The sequence below is a fragment of the Vicia villosa genome, linkage group LG5 (genome assembly GCF_029867415.1).
Source record: "Vicia villosa cultivar HV-30 ecotype Madison, WI linkage group LG5, Vvil1.0, whole genome shotgun sequence".
Taxonomy (NCBI): domain Eukaryota; kingdom Viridiplantae; phylum Streptophyta; class Magnoliopsida; order Fabales; family Fabaceae; genus Vicia; species Vicia villosa.
In genome coordinates, this window is record NC_081184.1 from 19,621,509 (window position 1) to 19,636,053 (window position 14,545).

Here is a 14,545-nt window from a genome sequence, read left to right on the forward strand (position 1 = left end):
GCTTCACATCCTGTAACTGATTAACCCTTCCATCCGTTCTCATTGAGTTGAAAGGATTCATGATGAACGCTAGGTTGAAGATGAATGAACTAGGGTTTTCGCAAAAGATATTCATAGAAAAGTGAGAGGGAGCGCAAAGATTGATTGAAGAATGCAAAGAAATGGAGAAATAAATAGAGGGAATGTGGGGAAGGAAAACGTTCTAGGGAAGTGAAACGTTTGACGGATATAAAAAAAACGTAAAAGACAATAAAAGAAATGATGAATGGCATTTAATGTTACGTGACGTGAGGAGAGATAATAATGACAAAAGACGAGATTTGCACAGTTACCTAAGTAGACGTCCCCTCAACTGCACGCACGCTTGTCCAGAAATAGTGAACACGTGTTTACCATCTGGATAGCCAGTTACAGCTGTTTTGCTTTTAAAGAGATTCTGAATCAACTTAGACAATGAAACGTTAGTAATAACTGAATCACAATTTCTAATTGATTTCAATCAGAACTTCTTAAAAAATAATCCAATTTCATTTCAGAAGATACTCATACATAAGATCTTCTCATCTTCTCATTCTGGGCATAAATCCATACTGATATTCTTCAGAATGAACTTAAACCTATCTTCAGCAAGGGGTTTTGTAAAGATATCAGCCCATTGATGGTCTGTATCCACAAAGTTTAAAGATATAACACCCTTCTGAACATAGTCCCTTATGAAATGATGTTTAATCTCAATATGTTTAGCTTTTGAATGTAAAATAGGATTCTTAGATAAACATATAGCAGAAGTATTATCACAGAAAATAGGAATGTTACTCTCATATATCTGATAATCTTCCAGCTGACTTCTCATCCAGAGCATTTGTGTGCTACAACCAGCAGCAGCAACATATTATGCTTCTGTTGTTGAGAGGGCAATAGTAGCTTGCTTCTTGCTGTACCATGAGATCAGATGACTTCCAAGAAATTGACAACTTCCAGAAGTGCTCTTTCTTTCTATTCTATCTCCAGCATAGTCAGCATCACAGAATCCTACTAAGTTGTATTCTTTAGATCTTCTGTAAACTAAACCAACATTAGTAGTACCTTTCAGATACCTTAGAATTCTCTTAACCGCTGTTAAATGAGATTCTCTTGGATCTGATTGGAATCGAGCACACAAACAAACACTAAAGAGAATGTCAGGTCTAGAAGCAGTTAGATATAGAAGAAATCCAATCATACCTCTGTACAACTTCTGATCTACCTTCTTACTTACCTCATCCTTACCCAGTACACATGTTGGATGCATAGGAGTTTTGGCTTCTTTGCTTTCAGAAAGATTAAACTTCTTCAGAAGTTCTTTCACATACTTCGTTTGATGAACATAGGTTCCATCGGAAGTTTGGTTTATTTGAATCCCAAGGAAATACTTGAGTTCTCCCATCGTGCTCATTTCAAATTCAGCCTGCATAGACTCAGCAAACTCCTTTCCAAGTGTAGCATTAGATGTTCCAAAGATAATATCATCAACATATATTTGACAAATTAAAATATCCTTTTTAAATGTTTTACAAAAGAGAGTAGTGTCCACTTTTCCTCTAGTGAAATCATTTTCCAGAAGGAAAGAACTCAAACGTTCATACCAAGCTCTGGGAGCTTGTTTCAATCCGTATAATGATTTCTTTAATTTGAAAACATGATTTGGAGACATGGAGTCTTCAAAACCAGGAGGTTGGTGAACATAAACTTCTTCATCTATATAACCATTTAAGAAGGCACTCTTGACATCCATATGATAAAGAGTGATGTTGTGTTGAGTGGCAAAAGAAATTAATAGACGAATAGATTCTAACCTGGCCACTGGTGCAAAGGTTTCTGTATAATTAATCCCTTCTTGCTGACTATAACCCTGAGCAACCAGTCTGGCTTTGTTTCTTACCACTTCACCTTTCTCACTTAGCTTGTTTCTGAAAACCCACTTAGTACCGATGATGTTAAATCCTTTTGGTCTAGGAACCAAGTCCCATACATCATTCCTTGTAAACTGATTTAGTTCTTCTTGCATGGCAATTATCCAGTCTGGATCTTCTAGAGCTTGATCAACAGAAGTTGGCTCGATCAAAGAAACAAGACCTAATTGACATTCTGCATTGTTCTTAAGGAATGCCCTTGTTCTGATGGGATCATCTTTCTTTCCAAGGATCACATCTTCTGAATGAGCTGAGGCAAGTCTAGGTGATCTTCTGATAGTTGGTTCTTCAGCAATCCTAAGATTCTCTAAAGATGCAGCAACTTGATCTTTTGATCCATTGCTTCTGAGACTGCCAGCTTCTGCATCTTTGCTTCTTGATTCTTCAACTTCTGATATATCAATATCAAAATCTGCAAAATTCTCAAACTGCTTTGGTTTTTCAAGACCAAGCTTATCATCAAACCTGATATTGATTGATTCTTCTACAATCAATGTTTCAGTATTGTATACTCTGTAGCCTTTAGAGCGTTCAGAATATCCAAGAAGGAAACAATTTTGTGCTTTGGAATCAAACTTACCAAGATGATCTTTAGTTTTCAGAATAAAACATACACATCCAAAAGGATGGAAATAAGAAATGTTGGGCTTTCTGTTCTTCCACAATTCATAAGGAGTCTTATTTAGAATAGGTCTGATAGAGATTCTATTCTGAATATAGCATGCAGTGTTAATTGCTTCTGCCCAGAAATGCTTAGCCATATTGGTTTCATTGATCATGGTTCTGGCCATTTCTTGTAGAGTCCTATTCTTTCGCTCTACAACTCCATTTTGCTGTGGAGTTCTAGGACAAGAGAAATCATGGGCAATACCATTTTCTTTGAAGAACTCCTCAAAGAATTTGTTCTCAAATTCACCACCATGATCACTTCTGACCTTTATGATTTTACACTCTTTCTCAGATTGAATCTGAGTGCAGAATTCAAAGAACACTGAATGAGACTCATCCTTGTGTTTCAAGAACTTTACCCATGTCCAGCGGCTATAATCATCAACGATGACTAATCCATATTTCTTCCCTATGACAGATGCTGTTTTGACTGGGCCAAACAGATCAATGTGTAAGAGTTCTAACGGCCTTGAGGTAGAAACAACATTCTTAGACTTGAATGCAGGTCTGGAGAACTTGCCCTTCTGACATGCTTCACAAAGAGCATCTGATTTGTATTTCAGATTTGGGAGTCCTCTGACCAGATTTAGTTTGTTAATCTGAGAAATCTTTCTCAAACTAGCATGACCTAATCTTCTGTGCCAGACCCATTGCTCCTCAGAAACAGACATAAGACAAGTCACCTTCTGCTTCTCAAGATCAGAAAGATCAATCTTATAAATGTTGTTCTTCCTCTTGCCTGTAAATAGGATTGAGCCATCCTTCTGACTTACAGCCTTGCAAGACTTTTGATTGAAGATTATATCATAACCATTGTCACTTAATTGACTTATGGACAATAAGTTATGCGTTAATCCTTCAACAAGAAGTACATTAGTTATGGAAGGAGAGTTACCAAGACTTATGGTTCCAGAGCCAATGATTTTGCCCTTCTGATCTCCTCCAAACTTGACTTCTCCACCTGGTTTAAGCACCAGGTCTTGGAATGTAGACCTTCTTCCCGTCATGTGTCGCGAGCACCCAGAGTCCAGGTACCATGACATTTTGCTTTCTGTCCTCTTTGCCGCCAAGGATATCTGCAACAGAAATTATCTTCTCCTTAGGTACCCACAATTTCTTGGGTCCTTTCTTGTTAGTTCTCCTCATGTTCTGATTGAACTTGGGTTTAGCAAAATATTTAACAGGAGGAACAGTATGATACTTCTTATTCTGAGTTCCATGATATTTCTTAGATTGTGTCACATGCTTCTTGGTGTGTGTTATGTGAAAACTTTGTGCATGTGATGTGTGCTTAATATCATGGGAGTGGCCAAATTTAAATTGGTTATACAGAGGCTTGTATGATATTTTCATATCATCCACAGATTCAAGCTTGTATGGGATTTCACCCTTATAACCAATGCCAACTCTCTTGTTCCCAAACACAGCATATATCATAGAAGCTAGCTGACTTCTGCCAATACTTCTAGATAAGAACTTCCTGAAACTTAAATCATATTCTTTCAGAATATGATTCAGACTGGGAGTGGATTTTTCTGAATCAGAAGGAGATCCAACATTATTGGATAATTTTAAAACTTTTTCTTTTAATTCAGAATTTTCCAACTCAAGCTTCTTAGTTTCAAATTCAAATTGCTTTTTCAGCTTTTTGTATTTGATACTAAGATGAGCTTTTAATTCAAGAAGATCTGTTAGACTGGAAACTAACTCTTCTCTAGATAGTTCAGAAAATACCTCTTCAGAATCTGATTCTGATGTAGATTCTGATCCATCATCTTCTGTCGCCATCAGCGCAAAGTTTGCCTGCTCTCCTTCAGAGTCTGATCCTGATTCTGATTCAGAATCATCCCATGTTGCCATAAGACCTTTCTTCTTATGAAACTTCTTCTTGGGATTCTCCTTCTGAAGTTTCGGACACTCATTCTTGTAATGTCCAGGCTCATTGCACTCATAGCAGACAACCTTCTTCTTGTCAGATCTTCTGTCACCAGAAGATTCTCCTTGTTCAAATTTCTTTGAACTTCTGAAGCCTCTGAACTTCCTTTGCTTGCTCTTCCAGAGTTGGTTTACTCTTCTGGAGATCATGGACAGTTCATCTTCTTCTTCAGATTCTGATTCTTCAGGATCTTCTTCTCTAGCCTGAAAAGCGTTAGTGCATTTTTTAATATTAGATTCTAATGCAATAGACTTACCTTTCTTCTGAGGTTCATTAGCTTCAAGTTCAATCTCATGACTCCTCAGGGCACTGATCAGCTCTTCCAAAGAAACTTCATTCAGATTCTTCACAATCTTGAATGCAGTCACCATTGGGCCCCATCTTCTGGGCAAACTTCTGATGATCTTCTTTACATGATCAGCCTTGGTGTAGCCTTTGTCGAGAACTCTCAATCCAGCAGTCAGAGTTTGAAATCTTGAAAACATCTTTTCAATGTCTTCATCATCCTCCATCTTGAAGGCTTCATATTTCTGGATTAGAGCAAGAGCTTTAGTTTCCTTGACTTGAGCATTTCCTTCATGGGTCATTTTCAATGACTCATATATGTCATGGGCCGTTTCCCTGTTAGATATCTTCTCATACTCAGCATGAGAGATAGCATTCAGCAAAACAATCCTGCATTTGTGATGATTTTTGAAATCTTTCTTTTGATCATCAGTCATTTCGCTTCTCGTGAGCCTTACACCAGTAGCTTTAACAATATGTTTGTAACCATCCAACAGAAGATCCCATAGATCAGCATCCAGACCAAGAAAGTAACTTTCCAGTTTATCTTTCCAATATTCAAAGTTTTCACCATCGAATATTGGTGGTCTAGTATAACCATTGTTACCATTGTATTGCTCAGCAGAGCCAGATGTAGATGCAGTTGGATTTGATTGAGATTCACAAGCCATCTTTTACCAAAGTGTTTTTCTCTTCCTGAATCTTTTCTAAACACGGTTAAGTGCTTGCACCTTAGAACCGGCGCTCTGATGCCAATTGAAGGATAGAAAAACACTTAGAAAGGGGGGGGTTTGAATAAGTGTAGTCTAAAAACTTGAACGATAAAAACAATATGCACAGTTATTTTTATCCTGGTTCGTTGTTAACTAAACTACTCCAGTCCACCCCCACGGAGTGATTTACCTCACCTGAGGATTTAATCCACTAATCGCAACAGATTACAATGGTTTTCCACTTAGTCTGCGACTAAGTCTTCTAGAGTATCCTGATCACAACCTGATCACTCCAGGAACAAATGCTTAGACACAAGCTAAGACTTTCTTAGAGTATCCTGACCACCACGTGATCACTCTAATTACAACTGCTTAGACACAAGCTAAGACTTCCTAGAGTATCTTGATCAACACTTGATCACTCTAGTTACAACTGCTTAGACACAAGCTAAGACTTCCTAGAGTATCCTGATCAACACTTGATCACTCTAGTTACTTACAATTTAATGTAATCAATTCTAAGAGTATTACAAATGCTTCTGAAAAGCTATAATCACAACAGTGATATTTCTCTTAACGTTTAAGCTTAATCTCACTAATATATTACAACAGCAATGTAGTGAGCTTTGATGAAGATGAAGTTTCTGAGCTTTGAATTTGAACAGCGTTTCAGCAAGTCTTTCAGAATAATTTCGTTCAGAATTGGTTCAGAGTTGTTAACCTTGCTTCTCATCAGAACTTCATATTTATAGGCGTTTGAGAAGATGACCGTTGGGCGCATTTAATGCTTTGCGTGTTCCGTACAGCATTGCATTTAATGTTTCACGCTTTTGTCAACTACATCGAGCCTTGTTCACGCTGTGTCTACTGACGTTGCCTTTAATAGCTTCCAACGTTCCTTTTGTCAGTCAGCGTAGCCTGCCACCTGTACTTTCTTCTGATCTGATGTTTGTGAATATAATATTTGAATATCATCAGAGTCAAACAGCTTGGTGCATAGCATCTTCTTGTCTTCTGACCTTGAAGTGCTTCTGAGCGTGATACCACGAGAACTTCAGTGCTTCTGCTTCTGATCTCAAGTTCTTCTGATGCTTCCATAGACCCATGTTCTGATTCTGCCTTGACCATCTTCTGATGTCTTGCCAGACCATGTTCTGATGTTGCATGCTGAACCTTCTGAGACAAAGCTTCTGAGCGCTGATTTGTGCATACTCTTTATATATTTCCTGAAAGGGAAATTGCAATGTATTAGAGTACCACATTATCTCACACAAAATTCATATCCTTGTTATCATCAAAACTAAGAATATTGATCAGAACAAATCTTGTTCTAACAAAGATCTATATGATGTTAGCTTTCAATTCAATGGTGGATTTTGTTATACCAATATGTCATATAAATAGCCTATTTTTTGGGAGAAAAATAGGCTATATTTTTTTTCCATTTAATATGACTGTTTGATCTATTCTTTTAACGGATGAGATTTGGTGTCAAATTAAACTTTGATATCTTGGTATCATTTGATCTTATCCCTACAACACCTATCAAATTTCAAAATATTATATTTTTACAAGTTTTCATTCTTTAAATTCAAATTCTAAAGATAATCATCAGACACAATAAAATAGTACAAAATACAAGTTCAAACAAATTTTGAACAAAGTCTAATTGCAACATAAACAGAATAACAAAGTAAATGCATTGTCTAATAGATTTAATTTCAAAAAGGTAAAGTTTCAAATAAGTTTTAAATAAAGTCTACTAATATTTTAATTTTATTTTCTTAAAGAAATTATCAATATGGCGTCATTTTGTTTGAGAAAAAAAGTAATATTTTAACTCGTCAGTTTTCCCAAACCGCCGATTCACCAATTTTTATATGTTTTGGCAAATTCTTGTCAATTCTCATTGGTTGATAGGTTCCCCGATCTAACAATCAATTAGACCAATAATCCTGCTGGTTCCTAATTCGACCGCAGCTGGTCCAGTTCAATTTTTGAAACGTTGTCAACACTTCTCAAGTATCTCTCTCACTTTCATATTTGGTAATCTCTCATATTTGATAGACGGTTTTTTATTATAAATGTATTGCTTTACACGATGTTACTTTTTATTTTGAGAATATATTACCCCACTCCTAGGTTCTCTCTTGCACCATGCGAGTTCCCTAAAATGCCCCCTGCTTTCTGTTAGGTGCCAAATTGTGTTAATATTTGCTCTTGTATTTGGTACCTTTCGACTAATTTATCGCATATTCTTGTGATCCTCGTTTATTTTGAAGTAAATAATAGTAATTTAGTTAATTAAGCTTTTGTTTTCTGTTAATCTCTTTTCTAGTTGATTTTTTGTACAGGTTTTCTCTTTTAGGTGGAACTTGAGGCTTGAAAAGATGAAAGAACTGCAAAGAAGAAATTTCAAAGTCACCCTCAAGGACGCTTCGCGAGCAAGAGCGCGCGCCGGGCGCTGAAGAGATATTTTTAAGTCAAATTCTAGGGGCTTGCGCGCGGCGCGAGCAAAGGAGCGCGCGATGCGCGCTTTAGGGAGGTTTGATCATTAATGAGGTTGGCGTGACGCGGGCAAGAACGCGCGACGCACGCTTGACAAAACCTGATTTTTGTATAAATAGATCAGTTTTGTTTTTGAGAAAGGTTAAACTATTTTGAGAGCCAAGGAACCCTTATACCACTGTAGCAACATAGAATCGGATAATCGGAGCATTGATCGTCGAGAAATCACCGTTGATGCTTGTTATTCTTCACCCTTTCCTTCTTGTGCAAGCTACCATGTCTATGGATAGCTAAACTCTTTTGGTGTCAAGGATTTGATGTAATCTTCCTTACCTTTTGTATGTTTTTCTTGTGAATATTGTGTATGAACAAGTTATTAATCAATATAGATGATTTAGTTTGTTTATTCTTGAATTTCTATGGTTTAAATGTTTGTGAAATACAATATTTCAATCTTGATCTAACTTTATCATCTATCAAACATTAAGTCGAGACATGGAATTAATGGTTGATAATCACTTTGTATCAGCTTATAAATGTTATTTGTATTGTTCAATCGGTTGAGAAATCGTTGGTTGAACAATACGGTAAATCTTGCTATAACATTGTGGAAACGAATGGTATAGATGAACGATACGTGAAGTATTTATTGATAACGAATTCATACGCATGTTCATAGGAAGACATACAATATTAGGTCGATTAAATCAAGTCTTGATACTTTTCTTTAAACTTAGAACTTTCCAAATTTTAATCTTTGCTACTAAACTTGTGAATCATCTTTTACCAAACTAAACCCAAAGTAACTTTAACTCAAGACAATATAAACTATAGAACGGCGGTGATATCGCACCAATCCCTATGGAAACGATAAACAAAAAGTACTCCAATATACTTTCAACAAAATGGCGTCGTTGTTGGGGATTGTTGTTTAGATATTGCAAGCATTGCAATAGTTTTTTTTATATTGAGTCTTATAATTAATCTCTTATTTCTAAGTTCTTATTCCTTGTGTTTGTTAATTTGCTTGGTTAGCTTTTCAGAACACAGTTTATGCGAGGACGTGTACCTCCAGATCAACTCCTTTTTGATCCTGAGATTGAGAGGACTGCGCGTAGACCGAATAGCAAGACTCGCAGACGGAGACAACTAGATAGGGAAAGAAGACAACAACAAGAAGCTTTTTCTTCTTCTTCAACTCCGGTTTAAAACTTAGTTGAGGGAGAAATGGCAGGAGAAATCTCTAATGTTCCACCTCGAGGGCCTTTTGTTAATACCCCTCGATCGAATGCTCAATTTGATCGTGATCAAAACAATGGAAGGAAATCCGAGATGAAAACAGGGTTACTTCAATTGTTATATCAAAATCCTTTCACGGGACTTGATCACGAAAATCCTTTCACTCATCTCACGAAGTTTTATGAGATCGGCGGAACCATTGCTGCTCTAGAGGCCGAAGAAGAACAGGTTTTCAAGAGACTATTTCCTTATTCCTTGATAGGAAAAGCTAAGGAATGGTATCTTGATCAACCAAACAATGTCATGACTAGCTGGAATGAGTTGGAGGAGAAATTTCTTGATCGGTTCTTTCCACATAATAGGTTCTTGGAAGCGAAAACTTCCATCTCTGCGTTCTCACAAGGTCAAAGTGAGGCTCTCAATGAAGCGTGGGAGAGGTTCAAATCTATGGTTTGAAAATGCAATGGGCATGGATTTGATTAATTGACTCAAATCCATATCTTTAGAAATGGACTTCAACCACAACCGAAAACACTTTTAGATGCTACCGCGGGTGGGTCTTTGATGTCAAAGAGTGCTGAAGAAGCAGTTGCTTTCATTGATAGAATGGCCTTGAATTATCATCAAGGGCAACACAATTGTAGTACATTACAAAGAAAGCCGGGAGTTCTTGAGTTAAACATGAATAATGCAATACTTTCCCAAAACAAGTTATTGACACAACAAGTCTAATTGCTTACTCAACAAATGTTGAAACTACTTCAACAACTTAAGGAGATGTATGAGGTCCCTACTAAAAATCAACAAGTGATGTGTTGTGAATTGTGTAGGGGTGATCATCAAACTGGTTTTTGTCCTCCACCCAACAAAGAAGTGAATTATGTTTCAAATCCTAATCAAGGCTATGGTGGACGACGACAACAACCTTACCAAAATAACCAAGGTTACCAACAAAGAGGTAATCAAGGTTATCAACAAGGATGGAGACCGTATTCGGGTCCTTCGAATCGTCAAAATCCTTATCAAGGTGGTTACAATCAACAACCTCAACAAACAAAGCTTTCAATGGAGGATACTCTTAGCCAATTCATGCAATTGTCAATTGCGAGCCAAAAGAGTACGGATGCGGCCATAAAGAATCTTGAAACTCAAGTTGGTCAATTATTAAAACAACTTGCCGACCAACACAAAGGTCCTTTTTCGGCCAACACACAAGAAAATCCTCGAGAGCACTGTAAGTCCATTCTAACCCGTAGCGGTAGAACTATTGAAATGGGGGTAGGAGAGGTAGTTTAGGAAGAGTTTGTTGTAGTTGAAAATGAAAAAAAAAGATGAAGTGGTTGAAGTAGAAAAAAATATTGAGGGTGACTTAGTTGAAAATGAGAAAGAGAAAGAATTAGTTGAGAAAGAAAATCTTGAGATAGAAGAGTGTAGCGGTGAAATTGGTGAGACTAGAGTCATGGGAAGACTTAGCTCGTTTTAATCAGAGTCGCCACCGTGCTATATTGTTTCCAAAAAAGGAATGGGTGAAATAGAGAATAAAACCCACAGAAATTTTTAAAATCAAAACTAATAAACTTATCAGAGATCTGGCTACGGGGGGTTTGTTATACAGGGGGAAGGTTTTAAGCACCCCTCATATCCATGGTACTCCATGGGAACCTCTTTGTTTTTGTGTTATTATCTTTTGTTTATAAATAACCCTTTTTCGTAAAAATCCTATGTGAAAAACTTGTTTGAAATAGAGGGTAGGGATGGGAAGAGAAGTTTTTGAAAGTGAGCTCGATAAGATATCGCATCTTAGGCCTACATACCCCTTAAGTGCAATAGGGAAGTCAGAGCTTCTGTAGTTCCTCTTTTTAAAAAAAGGAAAAAGGGGGCCAAAGTGGCCAAAATCGTTTTGGGTGTGAGCTTTAAAATACTCACAAGTTTTTAAAAGAGGGTTAAGCTTTAAAATACTTAAAAGGTTTAAAGAAGATTAGGCTTTAAAATACCTAATAAGTTTGAAAGGTTAAGCTTAAAAATACTTAACAAGTTAAAAAGGGATTAGGCTTTAAAATACCTAATAAGTTTTAAAAGGTTAAGCTTAAAAATACTTAACAAGTTAAAAAGGGATTAGGCTTTAAAATACCTAATAAGTTTTAAAAGGTTAAGCTTTAAAATACTTAACAAATTTTAAAACAAATCAAAGAGGGACCAAGCTTTAAAATACAAGGTCAATGGGTTAAGAGAAGTTTCACTGGGAATAATTCATCTCTTAACACCAAGGTTTAAAAACAAGATCAATGGATCAAGAATAGTTTCACCAGGAATAATTCTATTCTTAATACCAAAGTTTCAAAACAAAGGGGTTTTTGGCTAAGCTTTAACAATACTAAACCATAAACAAGTGAAAAGCTTTAAAATACTTTACTCAAAAATAAAAGAGATTGAAAAAGAATTTAAGTACCTTGACAACTTAGTCAATATCATTCCCATCCTTTGGATAAAACATCATGCTTAAACAATTAACAATAAATACCTCATATATGTACAAGAACAAACAAGTGAGTGTTAACTGTAACACCCTTCTAAAACCCCGCGAAATAACAAATAAAATTCAGAGTAAAACATGAAAAGGGTATTACAACTTCAAAATATTTAAAACATTAAGCCATGTCATGCCTTATGAGGAACTTCAAAACACATTATTCAGTAATCATGTTAACACAGCGGAAAATACTTCAAAACTGGATAACATAAAACATCGGTATTCAACATCAAGAATTTACCGATTTAAAACCAACAAAACATCATTCTAACATAAGAAATAATTCATCAAAAAATACTAAAATAAACGTCCCCCAGTGTTACAAGACCAGAGCATGACACCGAAACAACCGACTAAACGAAGTAACTCTACGAGTTATCCTCACCAAGCACAAGCCGCTACTCCTTAATCTGAAAAATGTCAACAGTAAGGGTGAGACATATCACAATTAAACTATATTATAAGTTCATAACGACAAAATATCATAAGCAGATTATTCACCCAACTACAACATATTTAGATTTTTAGATTATCCATCAATAGTTACGAAAAATATAATTAATTACATCACCATGAAATAACATTGGAAATCTTCCAATCATGTTATAACAACATATATATAAATGCAATGACTCTATGCATACAATTATTATTCACCCAATTATAACATGTATTTCAGATACACAACAGTTAATCAACACATACAACATTATAACATTGGATAACCTTCCATTCATGTTATAATCAATCATACACCTAATGCAATGCAACTATATGCATGTGGTACCAATACTGGGATTAATCCATCTCACCGATCCACCATCATCAAGGATACGACTACCTCCACTCACTAATTCCACACAATGGGAATTAGCTATCACTGTTCCATCTCCATCGGGATACAGCCACCATTATGATTTATGAATGAATGCACACATATCACATACTTACTACATCACCGATCCGATGAACAACATCGTCTCACATAACTCAACATAGTTAACACCAACAAGTATGTACATGTATCATGCATCATTCAATGCAAATCAATCATCATCCTACGTATTCACACCGAATATAACATAAAAATCACATATATGTCATTACAACACCACCACATTGTTACATTAATCAAATTATGCACACAATGTACAAACACACCAAACATAACATCAATAGCATTCCCATAGCCTTTATCAATCACAATGACATATTGCTTACAAGGCAATCAATGGCATCCTCAACAACCACCAAAACAACATCTACATTTGATAAACTTAAGCCTCATGTATACATACAATTACCAAAAACATATACAAATAAGAATTATCCATGCAATTCTAACATTTAAGCATATCACCATAATTCAACATATTGAATTATCCACCACTTGTACAATATGCAATTATCATGTAATAATCACAACAATGCATGGAATTTAGCATTCATCAATTCCATGTATCACAATTAGCACATAGTACACAACACCAATACATATTGTTCTTAAATAACATTACTCCATGACATACACATATACAATTACATGTCATTTTCACAACCACGTAATAATTAAATCATCTAGTGCTAATCAATTTATTTTCATCAAAAAAAGCATTTCGTTAGCTTTCTAACGCTTCGAACGGGGACCCAAACGGAGTTACGGTTAAAAAGTTATGAACATTTGAAGTTCAGCAAAAACTGTCAGACTCAGCCGTAACCGGTTACGGCATGGTTGGTAACCGGTTACGCCGTGTTAAAAAGCCCAGAAACGCCATTTTTCAAGTGGTAACCGGGTACGCATATACCGTAATCGGTTACCACTGTACCAGAACCAAAAAAACTCATTTTTAAAAGCATCTCACCTTCCCAACTCACATCAAAACATGCCCAAACATTTATATCATCAAAACAGTGTCAAATTCGACATTCTAACACATTCCTAACATGCTTAGGATTTATCTAACATCAAGTATACTCCGTAATCATCAATTTTATCAAAATCTTCCAAGTTTACCCTATAGGTTTTAAAACCCCAAAACCTAACATACATTCAATTGAGATAAACAATATACTAAATCAATTCTATCATTCCCAAACTGATAATATAGGCTAAAAGGATTAGTCACCCCTTACCTTAGCCAAAATCTTGAATTCTTCTCTTCTTCTTCTTCTTCTCCCCTTTCACGTTCCTTCTCTTTTTCTCTTTTGCTTCTCTTTTTTCCTTATTTTCACAATTTCTCTATTTTATGAAAAATAGGATAATTAGTTAGTAAGGCCTCTCCATGGGCACCTCCCCTTTTACTAACTACGTCACGGTCCAATAACAATAATTCCCATAATTCTTCCAAAAATCCAATTTTAATTATTAAATAATTAAATAATTTCCGAATAATTAATTTAACTTAATTAAATTAATTTATGAAATTATGGGGTGTTACATTAACAAGCAAGAAATGAATGCATCTAAACTCTTGGATTCAAATCATGTATGAATGATGAATGATTAATATGATGATCAAACATGGGGTTAGATAAACAAAGATAATAGCAAGTACAAATCACGTGGATATAAAATCAACAAGTATATGTACAAGACAAGGTTAAACATTTAAGTACAAGACATGGATTAAAATCAACAAGTATGTACAAAGATAAACATGGATAAACAAAGATCAACATGTTGTAAATTTTTTTGTTAGGGTTTTAAACCTAA

The 14,545-nt window shown here is 35.7% G+C and overlaps 1 protein-coding gene across 1 annotated transcript; it reads left to right on the forward strand.

Annotated features, from left to right (window-relative positions):
• Positions 1-9,290: 9,290 nt before the first annotated feature.
• LOC131604330 (uncharacterized) lies at positions 9,291-10,034 on the forward strand. Its single transcript, XM_058876775.1, has 2 exons — positions 9,291-9,739; positions 9,809-10,034. The coding sequence occupies exons 1-2, from the start codon at positions 9,291-9,293 to the stop codon at positions 10,032-10,034; spliced, it is 675 nt and encodes a 224-aa protein (XP_058732758.1).
• The last annotated feature ends 4,511 nt before the right edge of the window (positions 10,035-14,545 follow it).